This window comes from Gobius niger (assembly GCF_951799975.1).
Source record: "Gobius niger genome assembly, chromosome: 16".
In the NCBI taxonomy this organism is placed as follows: Eukaryota; Metazoa; Chordata; class Actinopteri; order Gobiiformes; family Gobiidae; genus Gobius; species Gobius niger.
This window is the reverse complement of record NC_136867.1, coordinates 15837928-15858835: the sequence shown is the minus strand read 5'-3', so window position 1 is coordinate 15858835 and position 20908 is coordinate 15837928. Positions and strand designations below refer to the sequence as shown.

Below are 20908 nucleotides of genomic sequence, written 5' to 3'. Positions count from 1 at the left end.
CAGTATCACACACACTGTTACATCACCCAGGTGAGGAGGCAATGCATTTGTTTACATGCTTGGTATTTACTTACCCTGTGGGAACAAGGCATCCCATCAGAGGATATCAAAGTAGGCCTACACATTTAAAAAATAAATAAATAAATAAATAAATTAATAATAATAATAATAATAATAATAATAATAATAATAATAATAATGCGCCATTGCGATTGACTGCGGAATTGCGGGAAGCGAATGCAGAAATTGCATAAACTGTTCAAATTGAATAAATTGCTTGATTTGCATAATCTATTTTGCATAAACTGGTAAAATGCATAAAATGTCATGTTGCATAAACTGTATAAACTGCATAAAGTGGTAAAATGCATGAATGGGTTAATTTGCATAAATTATGTAAATTGCATAAACTCTTTAAAATTCATAAATACTAAATGGCATAAACTCTTAAGTTGCATAAACGGTTTAAAATGCATAAACTGGTTCATTTGCATAAATTGTTAATATTGCATAAACTTTTAAATTCCATAAACTGGTCAAACTGTTGAAATGGCCTCAGTGCTTGATTGGCAGAAGCTGCACAAATGGCTGAAAGGCCTGGAGTCTCCTGATTGGCTGGATTCCCCCATACACACCAATGCAAACATTTCAAACTCACGTATAAAAAAACTGGAAAACTGCAGAAGGCCAATTTTTTCTCAAAACCCACAAGTTGCATAAGCTGAACATGCACAAAGTGCAGAAATTGCATAAAAGGCAGAAAAAAGTGCAGAAAAGCATGGATTTGCGGCAGCCCCATTATAAGTCAATGGGAAAAATCTCCGACATTTTGGCCGATTGCGGAAAAACCGTAAATTGCAGAAGTCCCAAAAGTAATAGCACCCTTCTCCTCAACATGCGGAACATTTTGATGCATAACTTGCATAAATTGCACAAAGCATGAAGGTGCTGAAAGCTCTAGAAAATCGGGAAAAAGATGGAAGAGAAATAATAATAAAGAACATGAAAACCAATAATTGACTGCGGAAGAATTCCGCAGTCAATCAATAATAAATGTTTGAAGATTTGTCTCTCTATATGTGACTGATTGCTTGCCTGTGTTCATTTATGGTAACTTTCATCATTGAGCTTAAAGTAAAAGCAGCTATTATCAAACAAGCATTAAAATACGGCCTCTTTTCAGCTATGGTAAAAAGTGTTTTACGCGCATATATATTTGTGTTATTGAATGGAGTTGTGTTGAGTTTTAGCCAATGGCCGCTGGCTGCCCTGCTTTTTGACCACAAACGTGGGGGCCGCCATTGCTCCGCCGTTGCTGCAGTACCTCCATATCGCCGCTAGGCCCCCATTGAAAAGCATTGGACTTTAGACACGTTAAAAACTACTTTAAAGCCTGGTTTCAATTGTTTCAACGCTAGACTAGGCTAGATCTTCCTCCTGAGATAACGCTGGGTTAATAACAATATATGAAACCAGGCTGGTTTTCGTAATATGATTTTTTGAAATCTCGTATTTAACGAGGCTCGGACTGTTAGCATTGGAGCAGCGCGAGCTACACGTCACGCAAGGGCCGAGTCTACGGTGAAAATCCCGCCCGTATGTCCTTTTTAGGAACATGCTTCGTCAGAGCTGGGGAGGGGGAGCCTGTAAATCCGCCATGAATTTCCCCACTGCCGTGGTCATTCTGGTAAACGGGGAGGAGTGAGCATAAGACGTCCATTATTTTCTACAGTCTATGGTTTTAGCCTTTAGTGGGCACGTACATTTCAGCCTTGTTTTCACACGGACCTATTTTGTAAGAACTCACACAACTTCCTGTTTTGTTCTGAGCCAGCAACGTGGGTTCACAGGAGTTTACCGGTGTTTAGTAATGTATAGTAGTTTTCTGTTCATCAGCAATGCAGGTATCTAGTATAAATGACGTGAAGATTTATAATTTAAGCCATGGAAAGTCTCTCCCTGAGGTAAGAGTGTTTATTTCGTGTAAATGTGTAACAGACAGCTTCAGAACTGGTTAGCAATGAGGCTAATCTGCCTGGCTGGAGTGATTATTATAGATATACACGAGAAGAAGAGATGGAACAATTTATCAGAATTAGATACTACATTTTTTTTACGTCATTCAATTAACCTGTTCATTTGTTTAACTTGTTTAAACATAAATAATATTAATAATAGCAATGTATGAAATTAAATGCATGAATACTAAACTCTTTGTGAGAAGATTTGGAATATTTTTTATTGGCCCGCTCAAACGAAGCACATGTTGTATTGCTTCATATACCTATATTTATTTATTTTTACGCAAACAATGACAAATGTCTTAACACCTGTCACTTTGATTCCTAGTGGCTGTCAGATAGAAAAAAGAGGCAACTCCAAAAGAAAGATGTTGGTAAGTGAGGCGTTTATATTTAGTTTTAGGATCTAGCTTTCAACCAGACTGTCTTTGTCTTCACTTACAGACATCCAACGCAGGATTGAGCTCATTCAGGACTTTGAGATGCCCACAGTGTGCACCTCTATCAAAGTATCAAGGGATGGGCAATACATACTGGCTGCAGGTAAGAAGAAAAGTATTAAAGCTTGAAGTAATTATATTAAAACTTGCAATGAACTGTGCTTATTTGTTTTATGTATTGTTACATCTCTATAATTTACTTTTTACTTCTCAGGAACATACAAACCCAGGATACGATGCTATGATACTTATCAGTTGTCACTGAAGTTTGAGCGGTGTCTAGATTCAGATGGTATGTAGAGTCAGAACATGCTACTTGGAGCCTCATCATCATATTTGACTTTCCTTTGACTCTTTCAGTTGTGGCTTTTGATATTCTGTCTGAGGACTATTCAAAGGTAAATTTCACTTTTAAATCTATTCTACTTATTATCGTCTGATTCCTCACAGATAATGATAATAATAAGTATTTTTTCTTTCTGTTCAGTTGGTTTTCCTGCACTGTGACCGCTATGTTGAATTCCACTCTCAACATGGGCACTACTACAAGACACGGATACCTAAATTTGGGAGAGACTTTTCTTATCATTATCCATCTTGTGATCTGTTCTTTGTCGGCTCAGGGTAAAACCAGAGTAAATTGGAAAAAATATTGGTACATTTATCGGTGTTTATTAATGTTTATTAATTTTTAGATCTGAAGTGTATAGGCTGAATTTGGAGCAAGGACGCTTTTTAAACTCTCTTCAAACTGATGCTGTGTATGTCCTCTTTGAATTTTTTTTTTTACATTTACTTGTTGGATGCTGTTTAAAAATATTTTTTTGTCATTTTAGCTTTTCGCTCTGGCTTTAATGTTATTTTTTATGTCCATTAGAGAGCACAATGTTTGTGACATCAACCCAGTTCATCATTTGTTCGCCACAGGAACCTCTGAGGTAAGTCCTCTTGCTGACTGAAAGTACAAACATTTGTCACTTTTATTTAGCCTCCTTTTCATCCAGCTTGTATCTTTAATATCTTGTTGACCCGTCTCTCAGGGAAGGGTGGAGTGTTGGGACCCTCGTGTTCGGAATCGTGTGGGCCTGCTGGACTGTGCATTGAGCAGTGTCAGAGAGGGAACAGAGTGAGCCGACACGCTATAGATTCACATCACATTGTTCATATTAGCATTGTTCATTGTTAAACAGAAGCTTATTTAATTTTGCATCTTTTAACGTAATGCTTAACTATTTGACAGAGTTCAAGGCTTGCCCTCGATCAGTGCACTGAAGTTTAATGGGTCACTTTCCATGGCAGTTGGCACCAGCACAGGACAGGTGAGTCCAAAGACCCAATTAATTGTGTTCTCAAAGTCCCTGGGAACACCAAGAAGCCTGGGTGAATGTAATGTGCGAGTAAGTGGTTGGAAGTGGTCGGAGGGGCTGATGGTTCAGATTGATAGCCTCGCTTCCATCTACCCCAGGGCAGCTGTCGCTACAATAGTGGTCACCAAGTATGGAGTGACCAATGCATTATTATTATTATTGTTGTTGTTCCTGGTTTCTGTCGTCATCTCAGATCCTACAAAGGGAGTGCCCCATGACAGAGGGAACTTGTTTCATGTCTTTTTAGGGCATTTATAACCTCCGAGAACCTTTGATATAAGTGATTTTATTTGATTATTGATTTGTCTTGAAGGTGCTGATGTATGACCTGCGCTCCAGTCAGCCGCTGTTGGTTAAAGATCACTTTTACAATCTGCCAATCAAATCACTGAACTTTCATGATCCCCTGGACCTGGTGGTTTCTGCTGACTCCAAGATTATAAAAATGTGGAATAAAGACACGGTAAGAAAGATAATAAATCAATGATTACTAATATTTCCAATAATTACATTTGTTAGTAATAATTATCATGTTGTTTATTTGTTGTTAAATACTGGATAATATATTTATCTATTCTAAGGCTGGCAATAATATTTATTCTTTATTTCACACAGGGCAAAGTGTTCTCCTCTATCCAGCCTCAGACCAACCTCAATGATGTTTGCATGTATCCAAAGTCTGGTAAGAAGAAATCTTTTAAACCAGGCCTATACACTGCTCCTCGTGTGTGTACAAAAAAAACTAAAAACAGAGCTGTAGTTCCCACTTTTTAACAGTGGATGGCGCCATCCTACCTAGTTCCCTGATGTTGAGCTCAGGATGCTCTATTCTGTTACATGAAAAGTTTTGTTATACTTTTCTTTTAATTCATGCTTGAAGTCCAAGACTGAATATCAGCAATAACTTACACTAAAACTTTATCAACAAAAACACAATTCATGAGATCTAAGATCCTTAGTTAACTCATGACACACTAATAGATTATTATGTTATTTAACTTTTGTTTTTTTGTTAATTAATCTGCATCTGTCTCTCATTTACAGGTATGCTCTTCACCGCCAACGAAGACCCTAAAATGAACACTTTCTACATTCCTGTGAGTTCACACATTTTTCTGTCAAAAATGTTGAAATGTCCCACATTTTTTACTTCTTTGCTTTACTCATAATTTTGGACTCAAGGTCACAGGGTTCAAACTGGCCATGTCTGATGATGTCAACACATGTCCTTATCCATATTTTACTCTTTTGTGAAGAGACTGTGACATAGCAGACACACAGTGATCTTTGGTTTCTGTGACTTGTGTCAGATAGTCAGGCGTCTAATCTACAACACAGGCATTCTCATGATATGTCTGGATAGTGGATTTTCACTTTATGTGGGCAGTCCAACTTTCAGCTTACTTTTCCCTGAAGATTTCATTTACTACACAGTTGCTTCTACTTAAACTCTGAGGATGGGATGGAACGGCTGTGAGAAGTCTGATTGTTCTGACATGAACATACTGTAGTCTTTGATTTGACCAGTCTGTGCCTGTGCTTTAGAGAACCATATTTAGGGATAATGAACTAAATGACACTAAATCATTCCTTTCATCTATCTGCATCAGCAACTCCTTCACATTTTGCATAATGACTTAAGAGCCGTGTAGCTGTTATCTATGGATTCACATAGCAGTGGTAGGTGGGCTTGACTTTGCCCCCATGTGATGACAACTGCTGTATCGACTGATCGGCGCACAGTAACATGTGGTAATCTTTAGTCTACTGGCATCCAGACGTCCAAAGAATGTGTCAAGCCCAAGCTGATAACATTCGAGCAAACCAGTCAATGAATATAGTGAATATTTCCTACAGGAAGGATAACCATTGGAACATTTACAATTACAATGAGGACAGGACAAGGCCATTCTTAACATCTGAGTTTTCAAATACGACCTTTATGCTGCATTTGTCTGAACAGTTGTCTCTTTAGATGAGTTATGCAACGTCACTATTTCTCAGTAGTGTAAATCTACAAACCACATGTGTGTTTAGGCACTGGGTCCAGCTCCTCGATGGTGCTCGTTCCTCGACAACTTAACTGAGGAGCTCGAGGAGAGTCCGGAGAGCACGGTCTACGACGACTACAAGTTTGTCACCCGCAAGGACCTGGAAAACCTAGGTGGGTCACTTGTGAAATGGATGATTAAAGCATTAGCAACTTTTCCTTGGTATGATGTTTGATTCTGATTTTGACAATGTGATGAATGACTGAGAGCAATGGAATGATTTTTTTATGAGTCAGAATACCCACTGTATAAGCTGTATGAACCACTAAGATGAGGTCTTGAAACCAGGGTAAGTAAGGGGGTCAAATGGTGTGCGTAGGGTGAGGAAGCCCCTGGGAGCTGCTACTGGAAGGGTTGAATGAACACTGGAATGCGGGCTCAGCAGCAAAAAGATCAAATGACAAGGAGCCGAAAAGTGGTTGGCTGCAGTGGGATAAAGGAGCGAGGGAAGGGCAGGCAGAGCAGCAGTGGTGTTGATTTACAGGAGCCGCGTAATGCTCCGCTGTTATGTAACTCTGGGCCCACTGCAGCAACATGCACTGTACTGTCTCCCTGTCTTCTAGCACTCACTTTATCTCCCTCTCGCTTTCACTGACGCCCCCCTCTGACCTTTTGGAGTTTACTTAGTGGATGTGTCACTGTAATTTACACTTCGGTGCAAATAGGATCCTCTTTTTATTTGACTTTCCACAAACAAAAGCTCATGACTAACCAAGTTTTGTTGTACAATTGTATAATGGCGATACATGCACTGTACTTTACTGTACTTTTTATGCTCGTCCACATCACTAAACTGCTGTTTATTTTGTCTCAGGCTTGTCTCACCTTGTGGGATCCTCTCTGCTCAGAGCCTACATGCATGGCTATTTTATGGACATGAGGCTTTACCATAAGGTGTGTAGTTGTGAAAACCAAAACACCGAAGTCTCACAAATTGATTACTCCCTACATTTATGTTGTATTTATTTGATTTTTGTGGTCACAGGTCAAAAGCATGGCAAATCCCTTTGCTTATGAGGAGTACCGCAAAGACAAGATCCGACAAAAGATTGAGGAATCCAGGACCCAGAGAGTGCCACTAACGGTAAGGTGTTGTACTTGTTGCACAATAAAAATGTACTATCCATTATATCCCATCCCATTTTAGAGAAGTGGGTCTCAACTGGAGGGTCACTGGACTTTGCCTAAATTCAATTTTGATATGATATATACTAGACAACATACATAAATGGGACCACACATTTTTTAAATTTTAAATGTATACTTTTTTATGGGTCACAGCTTGTCTTACATTAGAGGTGAATTCCAAAGCTAAAGGTTGTAGCATGTTGAATTTTGACCTACATTTTCTGTGACATAATACCCTAAATTCCCCCAAGTGTTTTTGAGTGTCTCACAAATGTTCTGTTCTGGCTGAAACAGAAGTTGCCTAAGGTGAACAAGGAGCTGGCACTGAAGCTGATGGAGGAGGGCGACAACGAGGCTGAGCTGGCTTCGAGGAAAAAGAAAGGAAAGGTAACACGCCCTGTTTGTTTACCGACCTGTATAGAAAATTCTGCCCTGACGCATCACTGACCTCATCTCTGCTCTGATGTCTTGATTTTCAGTCTGTTCCAAGTATTTTGGGTGATGACCGATTCAAGGTTATGTTTGAGAATCCGGACTATCAAGTGGACGAGCAGAGCGAAGATTTCCGCCTGCTCAACCCCATCGTGTCCAAGGTCGGCCAGAAGAGGAAGAAGAAACTGAGGCTGCTTTCACAGCAGGCTGCTGCTGCTGCTCAACAGGTAGTGGCTCCATCACTGTCTGGCATCTCAATAGACTGTAAAACCTTGTGTCAAACCACCTAGATACCATGCAATATTTTATTCGACTCAATGTCTCTGTCCAGGAGCCTGAGGAGGAGGAAGAGCCAGAAGGCCGTGCAAGCTCAGAGGAGGAGGAGAGCTCGGACGACGATAAGAGCTGGGTGGAGGAGGTGAGGGAGCAGCGGCGTCTTATCCGGCAGGAGGACTATGAGCGCCGGCGGCAGAAGAGGAAGGACACAGACCGCAACACCGTCCTGCGCGACCAAGAGCTCAACGGGCCGCACAAAACCGGCAGCGTGTCCGCAGGCAACAAGCCAAGCCAACCCCAGTTCTACCAAATTAAAGCTGGAGAGGAGTTCCACAGTTTTAACGACATGGCCCGCAAGCAAAAACTACAAAAGTATGTGATAAATTAGATCCGTGACACCAATCTTTGATTTAAGATTAAAATCAGCCCACTATAGGGTTTGTTACAGTGTGTCATGAATAATAGCTCATGCACAGATGTACGCTATTGGGTTATTGAGAGCTGTTACTGTTTCACCCCAGGGCATCTCTGGAGGAACGTCTGAAGCTGGAGGAGAACTCTGGCATATGCAACATGGCTGACACAGCAGTGGGAAGCAAGCAAATCACTTTTACTCTTAAAAAGGTAAATTAATTCACCAAACCATAGATGTTGAGGTTTTAGGCATTCCTAAAGACGAAGACCGTGGCACCATCCATTTTGTTTGCACTAACAGCACAGTTACGGCATTTTGCAGCTCTGTTTCCATATCATTGCCAGCTTTAGAAATACTAACCATGTTTCCTGTTCATTGAAGTCTTTTTTTTTATGTTTGGTTGGGGTCATGATTAATCAAATTATCACTGAATGTGTCCTGTTTCCGAAAATAATTAGCAGAACAATTGCCGTAACTACATCTTACCATGCAATTTCCATCCAAATACCATTATATTACTATGCTATAAAGTAAACAGACATTTCTTTTGCTCATGTGAATGTTTACAATTGGTAATTAAAGGCATTTTTTTCCTTTTATGTCAGTCTGAGCAGCATAAGAAGCAGCAGCAGGCCGAGCGGGACCACCACGCAGAGAGAAAGAAGTTGAGACGTTCGGCGGGGCACCTGAGCAGCGCCCGAGGGAGGGGGCGAGGCAGAGGACGAGGCAGCGGACGAGGAAGGGGCCGGTTCTGAGGTGTCCAGTCGATGGCCTCCTTCTGTCACCAGAGCTGTAATTCGGTTCATCCAAACGCTTCGCAAAGTGTGGGATATTCTGAACCAGGCAAAACTGACAGTGACAAATGGACTCTGAAGCTTGTGGGTGGGCTCTGCAAACAGTGCAACGGCGTTCACTTGCTATAAAGGTGTAGTTTACTTTATTTGGAAGTTTATTTTCGAAAATACACACCAGCTTACAGTGACTTTGGCCAGACATTTAGACTGTTTTTAAAATTCACACATTAATTGCCTTGTAATTTTGTAGATGTATTCTTGTGTAATATTTTAAGAAAATGTTCTGCTTATTGTACAAAAGTGGATTCATATCGTGTGCTATATTATATTTGGTACAAAACAAGCTTGACTGGTATTTTGTCATTACATAAGAAACACACTAATATATTTCTAAGTTTTGTAATGTAATGTTCCTCACTATATATAATGAACTTGCCTTGTGGCGCCTATACTAGACAGGCATTCATACATTCTCTGGAGCTTAGGAGTCATTACATCAGATATAGTACGCAAAGCAGAGGGGTGGAGAAAAGTGAGGGTTTTTTTCCCCCCAGCCTACAACTGCAGTTCTTGGAAATGCCAGTACTTCTTGTGTGTCCTCCCCATCCCCCCTCTTCCCTCTGCCTGCAGCCTGATTTGGTCCCTTTTTAAAAGTGGAGGAGGAGCGCGACATCAGTGGCCTGTTTGAACTCCGAAGTTGAAAAGTATCTAAGCAGAATTCACAGTTTGCCTTAATGTTTAAAATTAAGGCGAGACTAGAATGAATGGAAACAAAGTTAACTTTTCTGTTACCATAACATTACAAAGTACTATGAATATAGAAATAGGACATTTAAATCAACAGTTCTTGTGTCGAAGACAATGGTCTTTAATGTTAGATTTATCTATGAAGAAAAAGTAATTCAGTTTAATTATAAAACACATTAATGTTTACTTTTGACAATTTCTTTGTTTCCATATGAAAACTTGCATGTTAAAGGGGCTAGATGCAAGTTTGCCATTTTATACTCACTACTGCCACCTCAGATCTTATGTGTAACTGCACCTTCTATATTAAGCTCGTGCATGACGGCACTTCGGACCCGAATTAACACCTTTTTGAGTGACTGCAGGATTTTAGAGGCAGTTGTGCTGAATAGGTCTGGGCTCATTCTACACATTACGACATTGCTGGAACATGTAGGGGGAGGAGAATACTTAATTTTAACATTTTTAAATTCTGTATAGTCCCTTTAAGGGAACAAAGTGACCCAAAACCTGAAAAAAAGGGGTTTACCTTTAATGTCTCTCCTGGAGCCTTTGTCCATTTGTCTAATACAGGTTAAACGGCTAATGGCAGTTCACACACAAACTCAGTTGAACTGTCTAACACTCTAATCTGTGTACATCACGTTGTACTAAATAGTGGTTAATGGAAAAAAAAAAAAGCTAAATGATTACAAAAGGTTTTAATTTTAACCTGTTGATAATTGGATTCAATAAGCTTCAAGAAATAATAAAAAGGGATTTCCCACATACATAAAAGCCCATAAGCAGAATGGTCTCTGTATACTTTGGCATTTACTTTTCTGACTTCCTCTGAGATGCCGAGTAGCTGAGGCCGTAGGAGCCAAGACAAGTTGTTTACGTTTATTTTAATTGAATGCGTCCAGGCAAAGCGAGTACTGTGGGTCAGTCAGAGCTCTACGCTTTAATCCACTTAACCCATTAAGAGGTCTGTGTTTATGTCTTACAGGTGTCAACAGCACAGACAGAATATTGGTCTAGTTCGGAAATGGCTAAAGGATGTTGAGAGTTGTCAACAAGTGGGTCGTGAGCCAAGAGTAGGTCGAGTAGAGGTGGATTATGGTTTTAAGGGCATACTTAAAACGTGTTTATTTGAATACCTTGTTGTATCAGATGGCATTTTTAATATTAGCGTTTTCATTTCCCTGTTATAATTAACTACAGTAATATGTGTGGAAATTATGTAAAGTTAATTCAGCTCTTTTTTCCCCAAGCATGAGCAAAGAGTGAAGCAGAGGCCAGATTGTAGCTCTTGAGGGCCTACTTTGGACCTCGGGCCGTCCACCGGTGATCACTACCAGAGATGGTATTTAGAAGTTGAACAACAGTGGAGACTTTTTGTTTCTACACTTCAGCTTAGGAGTGTTAGCTGTAGTGTTTTACAAGCACATTGTGTGCTAACTTTCGAGGATATGTGCCATACTTCTGCTTCTTCACCCTAATGATCCAAACGTCTGTGTGATTTAACCTGTCTTTAGAATTGGCTCTTCTTCTTCCAACAGGATCAAAGCCGGTGTAAAATGTGCTGATGTGGCTTGTTCTGCTGGAGCCAGTCCCTGGAGCCACAAAAGATGTTCCAGTGAAAATATCAGTACGTTTTTTTTTTTTTTTTAGCCTTCACACCACCGGGTGAACTGACCAGAGAACTCAACCTTGAAAGAAGACCAGAAATGATGAGCCAGCAGAGGGACAGATAAAACAACTCTTCTCATCGCGTCAGTGTCAACATGTGGCAAATGGGTCAGCTGCATGGTATTTCTATTGCTATAGATTTTATAAATGCAACAATACATACTATTACATGTAGAATTACTTATATATGTACTGAGGTTATTTTGTTGTTTTTTTCATATCAAGTACCTCCTAATAAAACATTTGACCTGACCAGACCTGCTATCAGGATCAAATCAGGACCAAAACTAGGACTTAAAGTGGAGAAAATTGTCTACTTGTCTAAACGGGGTGCAAATCATGTCAAAACCAGAGAAAAAAGGGATAATTGAAATGATTCAAATATAAAAATAACATATATTCTCAAACTATTCCCTACATAAATCTTTCCATTTGAAAATCTAGGATCCTTGTTTTAATAGTATAACCCACATAGCATGATGTCAGTGCACATGTTGGAGTTTAAGATGCTGTGGTGTGCATCCACGCATCCAAAAATACCAGTCAACTGTTCCATATGCCACGCTAAACCTCTCATTTACTTACTTTGTGCATGGTGCTGCGGTAGGTTGCCAGACCCTAATTACAAGCCACCCCATTGTCAGTATACCTCATGAAGCAGTCTAGACATCTCATCTCTATTCTTCCAATTCAGATCGTGCCGATAATAGCCACACATTTGTATACGGAAATAAGTTATGCACCGTAATTTGAATTGCCTTATGTGTCCTACTTTTTCTGACCACCTGGATGAAGTCTGACAGCCCAGATTACAAAGAGCAACCTACAAAGCCTCAAGAGGTGTCATCTAATGCGGTAAGGATAAGCGTCTGTATGCCCTGAAGCCAAGTCTTTATGGAATTGCAACAATGTGAAATCCCTTGACTTCTGACCATGCAGTAGGAGGAGAGACACAACAAGCCATCCCTTTATTAAAGTTATTTAAAGTTTTATTCTTTAACTCAAAAAGCATCCATTTGTTTACATGTGCAACAAATGGTGCCAAGGCAAACTTTTGATGGGTTGAAAAACAGTAAAGTTAGCTCAAAAACTGAATAAGAGACAATCATAAATTCTCCCTAAATCCATTTTTTTTTTCAGTCTTGTGATTTTGCATGATAATGATAAGCATCTGTGGCAAGTGAATGGGAAGCTCACTTCCTGCCTGCAAGGAACATCTGTGAAAATGAGGCTTGTTGGACAAGGACTAGGAAAATAAGGATTATGATAGATAGAAATTATAAGCATTAAAGATTACTTTAAATTAATTACTCAATTCATAATGGTTTTAATGTGGATGGGCCAGTGATGTAATTTGTATCTTCATCTTTTGCTTTTTATCGGCTAAACTGCAGGTTCTGCTACTTTGTTCACATTTGGAGACAAAGCAGATTTTTGACATTTGAAACCATGCGCTCAAGGAAACACTTGGGTCTTTCAAAGTTTGCCAGACAGTGGGGGATGCCAAAAGGTATTCCCACAATAAAAGGACAGACCGGTTTGAACAGGTTCCTTTACTTCATTACTTTTGTTCTCCCCGGGCCGGACAGCAGACACCCCCTGTCCTGTGTCCTGACCATTGAAGTATACGTCCTGATAATGGTCCTGACTCCTGATGAGCGCCATGCGGATGCGGGACAGGAATGAACCGGTTGGCGCGAGGGAGGGGAGAAGGGCGGCCGGTTTGATCTGGCTGCGTTGCTGTGGGAACGGCCCCTTATAAATACTGCCGGGTCCTCGGTCTCCCTCCACTCCAGTGTCACACGGCGCGGAGAGAAAGTTCGCCTGCAGATTTCGCTAACGGGAAACTGCTGTATTTTACCCCAGTACTCGGATCTAATGGACTCTTTGTAAATGCTTTTTAAGGTGAGTGAAGCGTTTTGTTGGAAGAACGATTTGGATATAATGTAACGTAAATCACGTGTAAGCTAACGATTCAGCAAGTTATCTTTGACGTTTCAAATCGAGTTTGGATAATTGCTAAAGCCCTAACTTTGAAGTTACTGTTTGAAAAAGATTTAGTCGAAACTCCAACAAAATAGCCTATACTTGTTCGTTCATTCATTCATTCATTCATTCAAGCCTTGTAGAAATGCGTGGCGTTGCTGCTAGCATGCTCAACGCTAACTTAGCCAGTATGATTTGTAGTACCTGTTTTAGCATTTTCGTATAATTTAAAGTAACCCGATGCTTATGTTTGTGCTTTTGGATAATTTGGAAATTGGATGGTGTGATAAAGAAGATAGATCATTTCTCGTCGTCATTATCGCCGCATGGCCGGAACCGGCACAGTTACCGCACGCTGACGTCGTCGCTCATTGTTTGACTCCATTGGTGTATGGCGGTGCCTGTCTGCACAGAGAGGGCGACCCTTGTTTGTAATTGGGTTGGGTCATAGGGGGCGGGACTCTTGCCTCGACGTGTTCCTGTAACAGATGGTGTCAAATTGTCATGACACGTTATAATGCTCTTAATACGAAGTTAAAACTCTTTAGGCTTATCGTTGGCTCAGTACAAACAACCATTGCTCAAACCAGGCGTTTATTTCTATGCCAAGTATTACGTTGACTAGTCATCTGCATCCGCACTCACTGAAGTATGCTTTGTATGTACTTTTACAGAATCAACATACTGGAAAATCACACACTGGCTACTTGGAAGGCCCTGGCCTGGAGGCTTATTTGAAAGGGTTTAACTTCACTGGTGAACCCCCTTGGCTTCTCTGCACCTGAGCAACGATCATCACAGATTCTGTTGATTTTGTATCCTTGTAAGTACCAATATTGACACTTTGTTTCAGATTAGACATTTCATGGTCCTGTCCCAGCCTGCCAGCCCATGTATAACACATTTGTTGTCTGCTCAGCACCTCACAATTGCCTTATTGTTTCAGCTTTTTGATCTCAAACATTGACCATGAACCCTGCTGCTGAAATAGATTTTGCATTCCTGGAGGAAGGATTTTCTGCCAAAGATGTTGTTGAGCAGAAAATCAATGAGTCATCAATGACGGTAAGCCAGTATCTCTGACACTGTTTAGAGGTGCCACTGTTGATGCCCTTGTTTATGTGACTGATGCTGCACGTGTCCACTGCCTCCTCCTAAATTTTACTCGTGTATTTTGTTGTAGGATGACAGAGATGCCTTCTATGTCTGTGACTTGGGTGACATCTTGAAAAAACATCTTCGATGGTCAAGAGCCCTGCCTCGTGTCGCTCCGTTTTATGCTGTCAAATGCAATGACAGTAGGAGTGTTGTTACAACCCTTGCATCATTGGGAACGGGCTTTGACTGCGCAAGCAAGGTTGGTTCATTCACCACTTTAAACAATTTAAAGTGTACTGTCTATTGCTTATACTAAAATATAACCTGCCTATTTTCAGACGGAGATTCAGCTGGTTCAGTCTCTGGGAGTGGATCCAAGTAGAATCATTTATGCCAACCCCTGCAAGCAGGTTTCCCAGATCAAGTATGCTTCTGCCCATGGGGTCCAAATGATGACGTTTGACAGTGAGGTGGAACTCATGAAAGTGGCTCGCTATCATGACAATGCCAAGTAAGCAACACATTTTAGACAACAGTCATTTATGGCTTCTTTTCAAGATGCTAAGTAAATATTTCTGACCTTTGTCTTTCCCCAGGCTTGTGCTGCGTATTGCCACTGATGACTCAAAGGCAGTGTGCCGCCTCAGTATAAAGTTTGGAGCACAGCTCAAAGCTTGTAGAGGTCTTTTAGAAAAGGCTAAAGATCTGGGGCTGGATGTCATTGGTGTTAGTTTTCATGTTGGAAGTGGCTGCACTGATCCACTGACCTATAGTCAGGCTATTGGTGATGCCCGCTGCGTCTTTGATATGGGGGTAAGTAAAAACATGTTCACATGTAGTATATTGCTCATTTCAATCACCGCATGTTAACAGTTTGTAATTTTGTTAGGATGAGCTTGGCTTCAACATGAACCTGTTGGATATTGGAGGTGGCTTTCCTGGTTCCGATGATGTAGATCTCAAATTTGAAGAGGTTTGTTTATCGTTGCTGTTATTGTGTCCATATATTATACATTTACGATTTAATAAATATTTCTCCTTTTAGATTACAGCAGTCATTAACCCGGCTTTGGACAAGTATTTCCCTGTTGACAGTAAGGTGAAGATCATAGCTGAGCCTGGACGCTTTTATGTGGCATCTGCTTACACACTGGTTGTGAATATTATTGCCAAGAAGGTCATTCTGGATGATGATGAAAATGCATCTGATGGTGAGTCTTCTCCCTATTTTAAGAGACTTTCCTTTTTTAAGTAAATGAACATGATAAAGCTTGTGCTCCTTCTTACAGACGAGGATGAAGGGACCACAGACAGGAGCATTATGTATTATGTCAATGATGGTGTTTATGGTTCATTTAACTGTATTCTGTATGACCATGCTCATTGTCTGCCATCACTGCATAAGGTACAATTACATGAGTTTCTGTCCAAACTACTTGAAACTTGCTTTTATCATTTGTGTCTTTGTCACTTTCAGAAGCCAAAACCAGATGAGCCCATGTACCCCTGTAGCATCTGGGGCCCCACTTGTGATGGTTTGGACCGCATTGTGGAGCAGTGCTTTCTGCCAGACATGCAGGTGGGAGACTGGCTGGTGTTTGAGAACATGGGTGCTTACACTGTGGCTGCGTCCTCCACATTCAACGGCTTCCAGAAACCAGACATCCATTTTGTCATTTCACGGCCCTCGTGGTAAGGAGTGCTTTAGGATATGTATGTGAAAAGTATAATTTGAGTATTGTAACAAATGTCTATATTCTTTTTAGGCAATGTGTCCAGTTTTCATCTGCAGACCTTCGTGCTCCAACAGAGGAGTCTTTCCTGCAGGAAATGCCAGCGTGTTGTGGCAGAGAAAGTGGAGTGGAGATGCCAACCAAACCATACCAGACCAATATGGTTTAAAGGCTTCTTTTAGAGGATGTAGTTCTTTTACATTATGGCCAGTTACTTGACTTAAAAGGAGAGGAGCATGTTGCACACATTTGGTTCAGTATGAAAAAGAGCTGGGTATTGTTTCTGAGCTGTGGCTCTGTATACATGTTAGTTTTTGTATCAAAGCAAGTGCTCTGCATTGTAATTCATCTGTAGAAAAATAACTGCATTTACAAACTTTGATATAACAAAGTTAGTGGCTGCTAGACTTTTTTCTTTTCTTTTTTTTTTGTAATTATGACCCAACTTTTTGGTTGAACTTTTGATTACTATTATTAGTATTATCAGGATGCATATTCTGTGGAGTTGCTGCCACGCCTATGCAGCATGATTAAATATTTATAAAGGTGTGCAGTCACTTGCAGACGTTGCTTGTGCATCTGGGAAGAAATGAGGTATTTACCCTTCTGAAGAAACCACAGGGACTCAAAGCACATGCTAACTCTCCTTTTTCATAACTTGTGTAAGGCGCCATGGTTGTTCATGAGACTGATGTTCAATGGTTAAAAATGGATACAAAGGAGACGGGATTGCACATCAATTTTGCTTTCCTATGGAAACTTGTTAAATGTTTTGTATTTTTTTTTTTATATGAAAATAAAACTCTAGAGGCAGAGCCCTTTTTTTTTTATTGCCTCACAATATGTACAACACCAGAATTATGTTATATACATCTTCAATGCATTTACAAAGTCTCCATCTGGAGGGTATACAATGTCCACAAGACTGGGGAAAAAAATAATATGCTATATTTAACGCACATGGGTCTCAGTCCTCACCTTGAAGAAATATAAGTTTTGCTTTGAGTTGAGCCATGGTAATATAGCGTATACACACACCATTTGATAATGCCAGTTTTGGTCTATTTAAGCAGAAAATGGCTACAGCCCGAACTAAACGTCCCTCAAATGTGTACTACAGAGCTTGGCATCTTTGCTGCGGGCCTGTGTGATATAAACTAAGAAAAACAGCCATTTGGCTCCCTCTAGTGGACAAAGCTCATAATGCAAATCAAAAGGCATACATTTCACCCACACAAAAGAGAATAAGCAGGCCACACACTTCCATAGAGTTAACAAACTTTTTTAGTTCAAATTTTTTCATTCAGCCATGGCGTTATTACAGACAATAACAGCAACAGCAAAGTATTCAATGCTGAATAGGAGCATGAGGAAGACATTGTCTTATAAATTTCATGCCACTTTTTTTTTTTTCCAAAATCTGAGCTGGCTCTGAACAGATGGCTCACCCGTTTTTGATTTGTTTTAGCCTATATCAAGGTACAATAATACTTTACATCTAAATCAATGACTGTTTCAAATTTGTCAAGCATTGGTTCTTATGTTTCGTTGCCTTCGTATTTTCCAAGTACATTTTTTTATACATTTTATTGAATTGAGCATAATTTTTGAACAATGTCCAAAGAATTCCATAAACTGATCCCTTTTACAAGAAACCCCTTTTGTTTTTGTGAAGTGTGTGAATATGGTACCCAGAAATTGCCCTTTCTTCTGTTGTTACTATCTGTGATTAACATACATTTGTTTTGGATATGTATTGGCACCAACTTATTTTTCACTCTCCACATAATTTGTAGTATTTTAAATTTGACTAATTCATTCAAACTGGTCTGTCTATGAAAAGGCCCAGTTCAGGGCTAGGTCTCTTGTTATAGTGTCATTGTGTTAAGAGGTTGCCACATCAGATCTCACTACTGGGATGCCTCTCTGCTCATAATGCTTCCTGATGTACTCTGTGATGGCCCTTTCATTGTTGAGGTCTTTTTTGAACACCAAGATGTAGCACTTTGGAGCCAAGTGGAAACATAAAACACTAAAGCTTGATATGACAATACATGCTCCTTCAATCACACGTGTGTAGTTGTCTAACATTTTTAAACATATAGGCAGTAAAAGAGCCCAGACAATCAGGTAAAGCAGCATACTCATGGCAATGGAGCTGGCATTTTTATACAGGTCTGGCAGTTGTCTTCCTTTATATGCAAAAAAGAAACAGACCATTCCAACAACCGTATTATAGCCAAACATCCCTATATGGAAATAATATGTGCCCGGTTCACAGATATAAACGTGTTTGTCCTGGTGTTCATAATGGTGTGTTGTAGTGGGTTTGATGCATATCCAGAGAATACATAGGATCAATTGGATCCCGAAGACGAGAGCCACTACCGCTAGTGGCTGGTTGAGTTTCTTAAGCCAAAATGCAACCCTTTGGTTAAAGTTAAAACCTACTAATATTTGAAGCAAGTTAGCCAATATACAAGACAAACAGAGACAAAACGCTAGGCTGAATATAGGAAGGCGCAACATACACTTTTTGTCATTGGGAACCCCAGGGATGGTGAGAGAAATGCACAAGCAAATCATTAAGGAGAATATCTCTAGGATGCACAAATAACCCCCAATGGCTTTGACAACGGGAGTGCTGAAATGAATAATGAATAGCACCCCAAAAGTGACAGCTATAATAAGGCCTAGGACCTCTAGAACAGACAAACCGATAATGAAGGGATCGTCCCAGTGCAGAACAGGCCCTGTTTTATTATGACATCTGTCGCTTTGGTCCAATGAATACTGGTTTTTACCACAGGGTTTACATTCCTCTCCTAAAAAAAACACATTCATGTTTGCACAGTATTAACATGTAACATATTAAAAGGGATGCGTACATTTAAGAAAAAAATGCATACCATATTATTATAGCCTACTATATACTGTTGAAGAATTTATATAATATTGAATTCATGCCAAATTTAAAAAATTGCTATGAAATGCAAAATTGTACAATATAGCAAGGTGATGTTATGCACATGAGATTTTGTATGACAGGCGTGAGAAACCATATCTGCCAGTCAAAGTAGATCCTCAATGAACATAAATGCGAAGTTTATAGTCTGTAAGAAGACCTTTTCGAGAAACTTGTTGTAGCCTATTTTATAGCCTTGGATTAAAGTAATCCTACACTCACCTTTTTGTGTAGAGAAGAATCCTTTGTTGCATTTCACACACTGTCTGCAACACATTTTGTTTTCCATTTTTTGTAACTCATATCCAGGATCACATGTTTTATGGCAGTTGTAAACAGTCACCTTAAAATAAATATTAAAAAGGAGCAAAGTAATTTATTTCTTATTTCTTATTTATTTTTGCTTGATATGACCTCAAACTCACCAACACACTGCTTTTCTGTTCAACAAGATCTTCTGAAATCCTTAGATTACCATTAGGCCAGTACTCGCCAACAGGTTCAATTGTTCTACTGGGGCCAGACATGTTCCAGTACATGATATCATATCCCAACCTGGGGTCTCCATTGTCGTCAAAGGATATAGAAGTGTTCTCTACACTAAAGTTGACCTTCATCATTTCATCGTACAGCTGTAAGACAAACTCAGTTATAACTTCAATAATTACAAATAAAATAATTATCAAAATATTTTGTTTTAGAATCTACCTCTAATGCTTTGAAGGAGGAGTTTCGCTCACAGTGTTGCTTGTCACCCTTAAGCAAATGCCTCAGACCCTCAGCTATGACCTTTACAGCTAAATAGATGTTGAACGATTCATGTTGGTCAATGTTATGAACCAGACAGCTTTGGTTTGGACATGGGACATCATAAGTCTTTAACGTGGTGTTGTACACACTGGTCATGTTTTCGACATACTTTTTAAACCCTGGGACAGGTTTCCCCTTTGAAATAAATCCAAAAACCTCTACAGTGCTATTTAGTTGTAAGAGAGCTGAGGATGTGGACCATGAGTCGCTTGCAATCCATGTTCTGGACAGGTTGTTCTTAGCTGCTTCATTCAAAATTATTTCCACATTGCTCTGCTTGGTGAACAGTATAATGGCCTCTGCTGTAGAATATCGAATCAAGTTTACTAAGTTATCAAGTGTGCTACTGTCATTGCTTCGACTAAAGTCTCCAGGAAGGATTTCATTAAAATCAATGCAGATGCCCTTTTCAGTGAAAAGGTGAACGAGACTATCAGTTCCATACTTTCCATATTCATCATCACTGCCCACAATGGCCACAGATGCCCAATTAAACGTAGTGACCAGCTCAGCGATGGCTTTTGTTTGGTGTTCATCACTAGGTATTGTACGCATAAAAGTGGGGAACTTGGACCTCCTACTCAGCTGCTCACTAGTTGACGAATAACTAATCTGTGAAAACAACAGAATTATTATATTTAGTAGCTTGTTCTTTCTCGGTAAAGGATTGGTTAAGAAATATTACAAAAATTACACACCTGGGGAAGTGATGCCAACGCGGTAAGTCGGGCCACAGCTATAGACACCTCTGAGGCAGATTCCCCAATGATCACTTTGGTTTTGCTGAGGAAAGACTCTTTGTTTTCAGACACCAAACACTTTTGAGTGTCTGACTGGTTTTTGAGTAGCTGCAGTGTTGCTTGAAGAGCTAAACTTACATCAGCACAGGTGTCATAGATGTCATACCCAAGAGTGAGGTTATGGAAATCTCCGCTACGATTGATCTCTTCAATAGCAAATATCATCACTCGAGA

At 39.9% G+C, this 20908-nt stretch overlaps 3 protein-coding genes across 3 annotated transcripts; 2 read left to right on the top strand and 1 right to left on the bottom strand.

Moving 5' to 3' along the window:
• The first annotated feature begins 1813 nt into the window (after window positions 1-1813).
• nol10 (nucleolar protein 10) lies at window positions 1814-9237 on the top strand. The gene is made up of 21 exons (XM_079572971.1): window positions 1814-1964; window positions 2350-2395; window positions 2466-2564; window positions 2676-2753; window positions 2822-2859; window positions 2949-3085; window positions 3157-3222; window positions 3339-3399; window positions 3502-3587; window positions 3702-3780; window positions 4142-4291; window positions 4444-4510; window positions 4873-4925; window positions 5866-5992; window positions 6694-6773; window positions 6865-6963; window positions 7302-7394; window positions 7487-7666; window positions 7774-8087; window positions 8237-8339; window positions 8736-9237. The coding sequence occupies exons 1-21, from the start codon at window positions 1899-1901 to the stop codon at window positions 8883-8885; spliced, it is 2172 nt and encodes a 723-aa protein (XP_079429097.1). The 5' UTR covers window positions 1814-1898; the 3' UTR covers window positions 8886-9237.
• A 3850-nt stretch (window positions 9238-13087) lies between these two features.
• Window positions 13088-16575, top strand: odc1 (ornithine decarboxylase 1). The gene is made up of 11 exons (XM_079574162.1): window positions 13088-13247; window positions 14003-14151; window positions 14275-14393; window positions 14512-14685; window positions 14765-14937; window positions 15023-15239; window positions 15316-15399; window positions 15472-15637; window positions 15716-15831; window positions 15904-16118; window positions 16193-16575. Exons 3-11 carry the CDS (start codon window positions 14298-14300, stop codon window positions 16326-16328), a joined length of 1377 nt encoding a protein of 458 aa, XP_079430288.1. The 5' UTR covers window positions 13088-13247; window positions 14003-14151; window positions 14275-14297; the 3' UTR covers window positions 16329-16575.
• Window positions 16576-18043: 1468 nt separating this feature from the next.
• On the bottom strand, window positions 18044-20899 carry LOC306976360 (G-protein coupled receptor family C group 6 member A-like; the record flags this gene model as incomplete). Its single annotated transcript, XM_079574279.1, has 5 exons — window positions 18044-18408; window positions 18511-18665; window positions 19614-19756; window positions 19833-20546; window positions 20633-20899. 5 exons carry the CDS (start codon window positions 20897-20899, stop codon window positions 18044-18046), a joined length of 1644 nt encoding a protein of 547 aa, XP_079430405.1.
• Window positions 20900-20908: the final 9 nt, after the last annotated feature.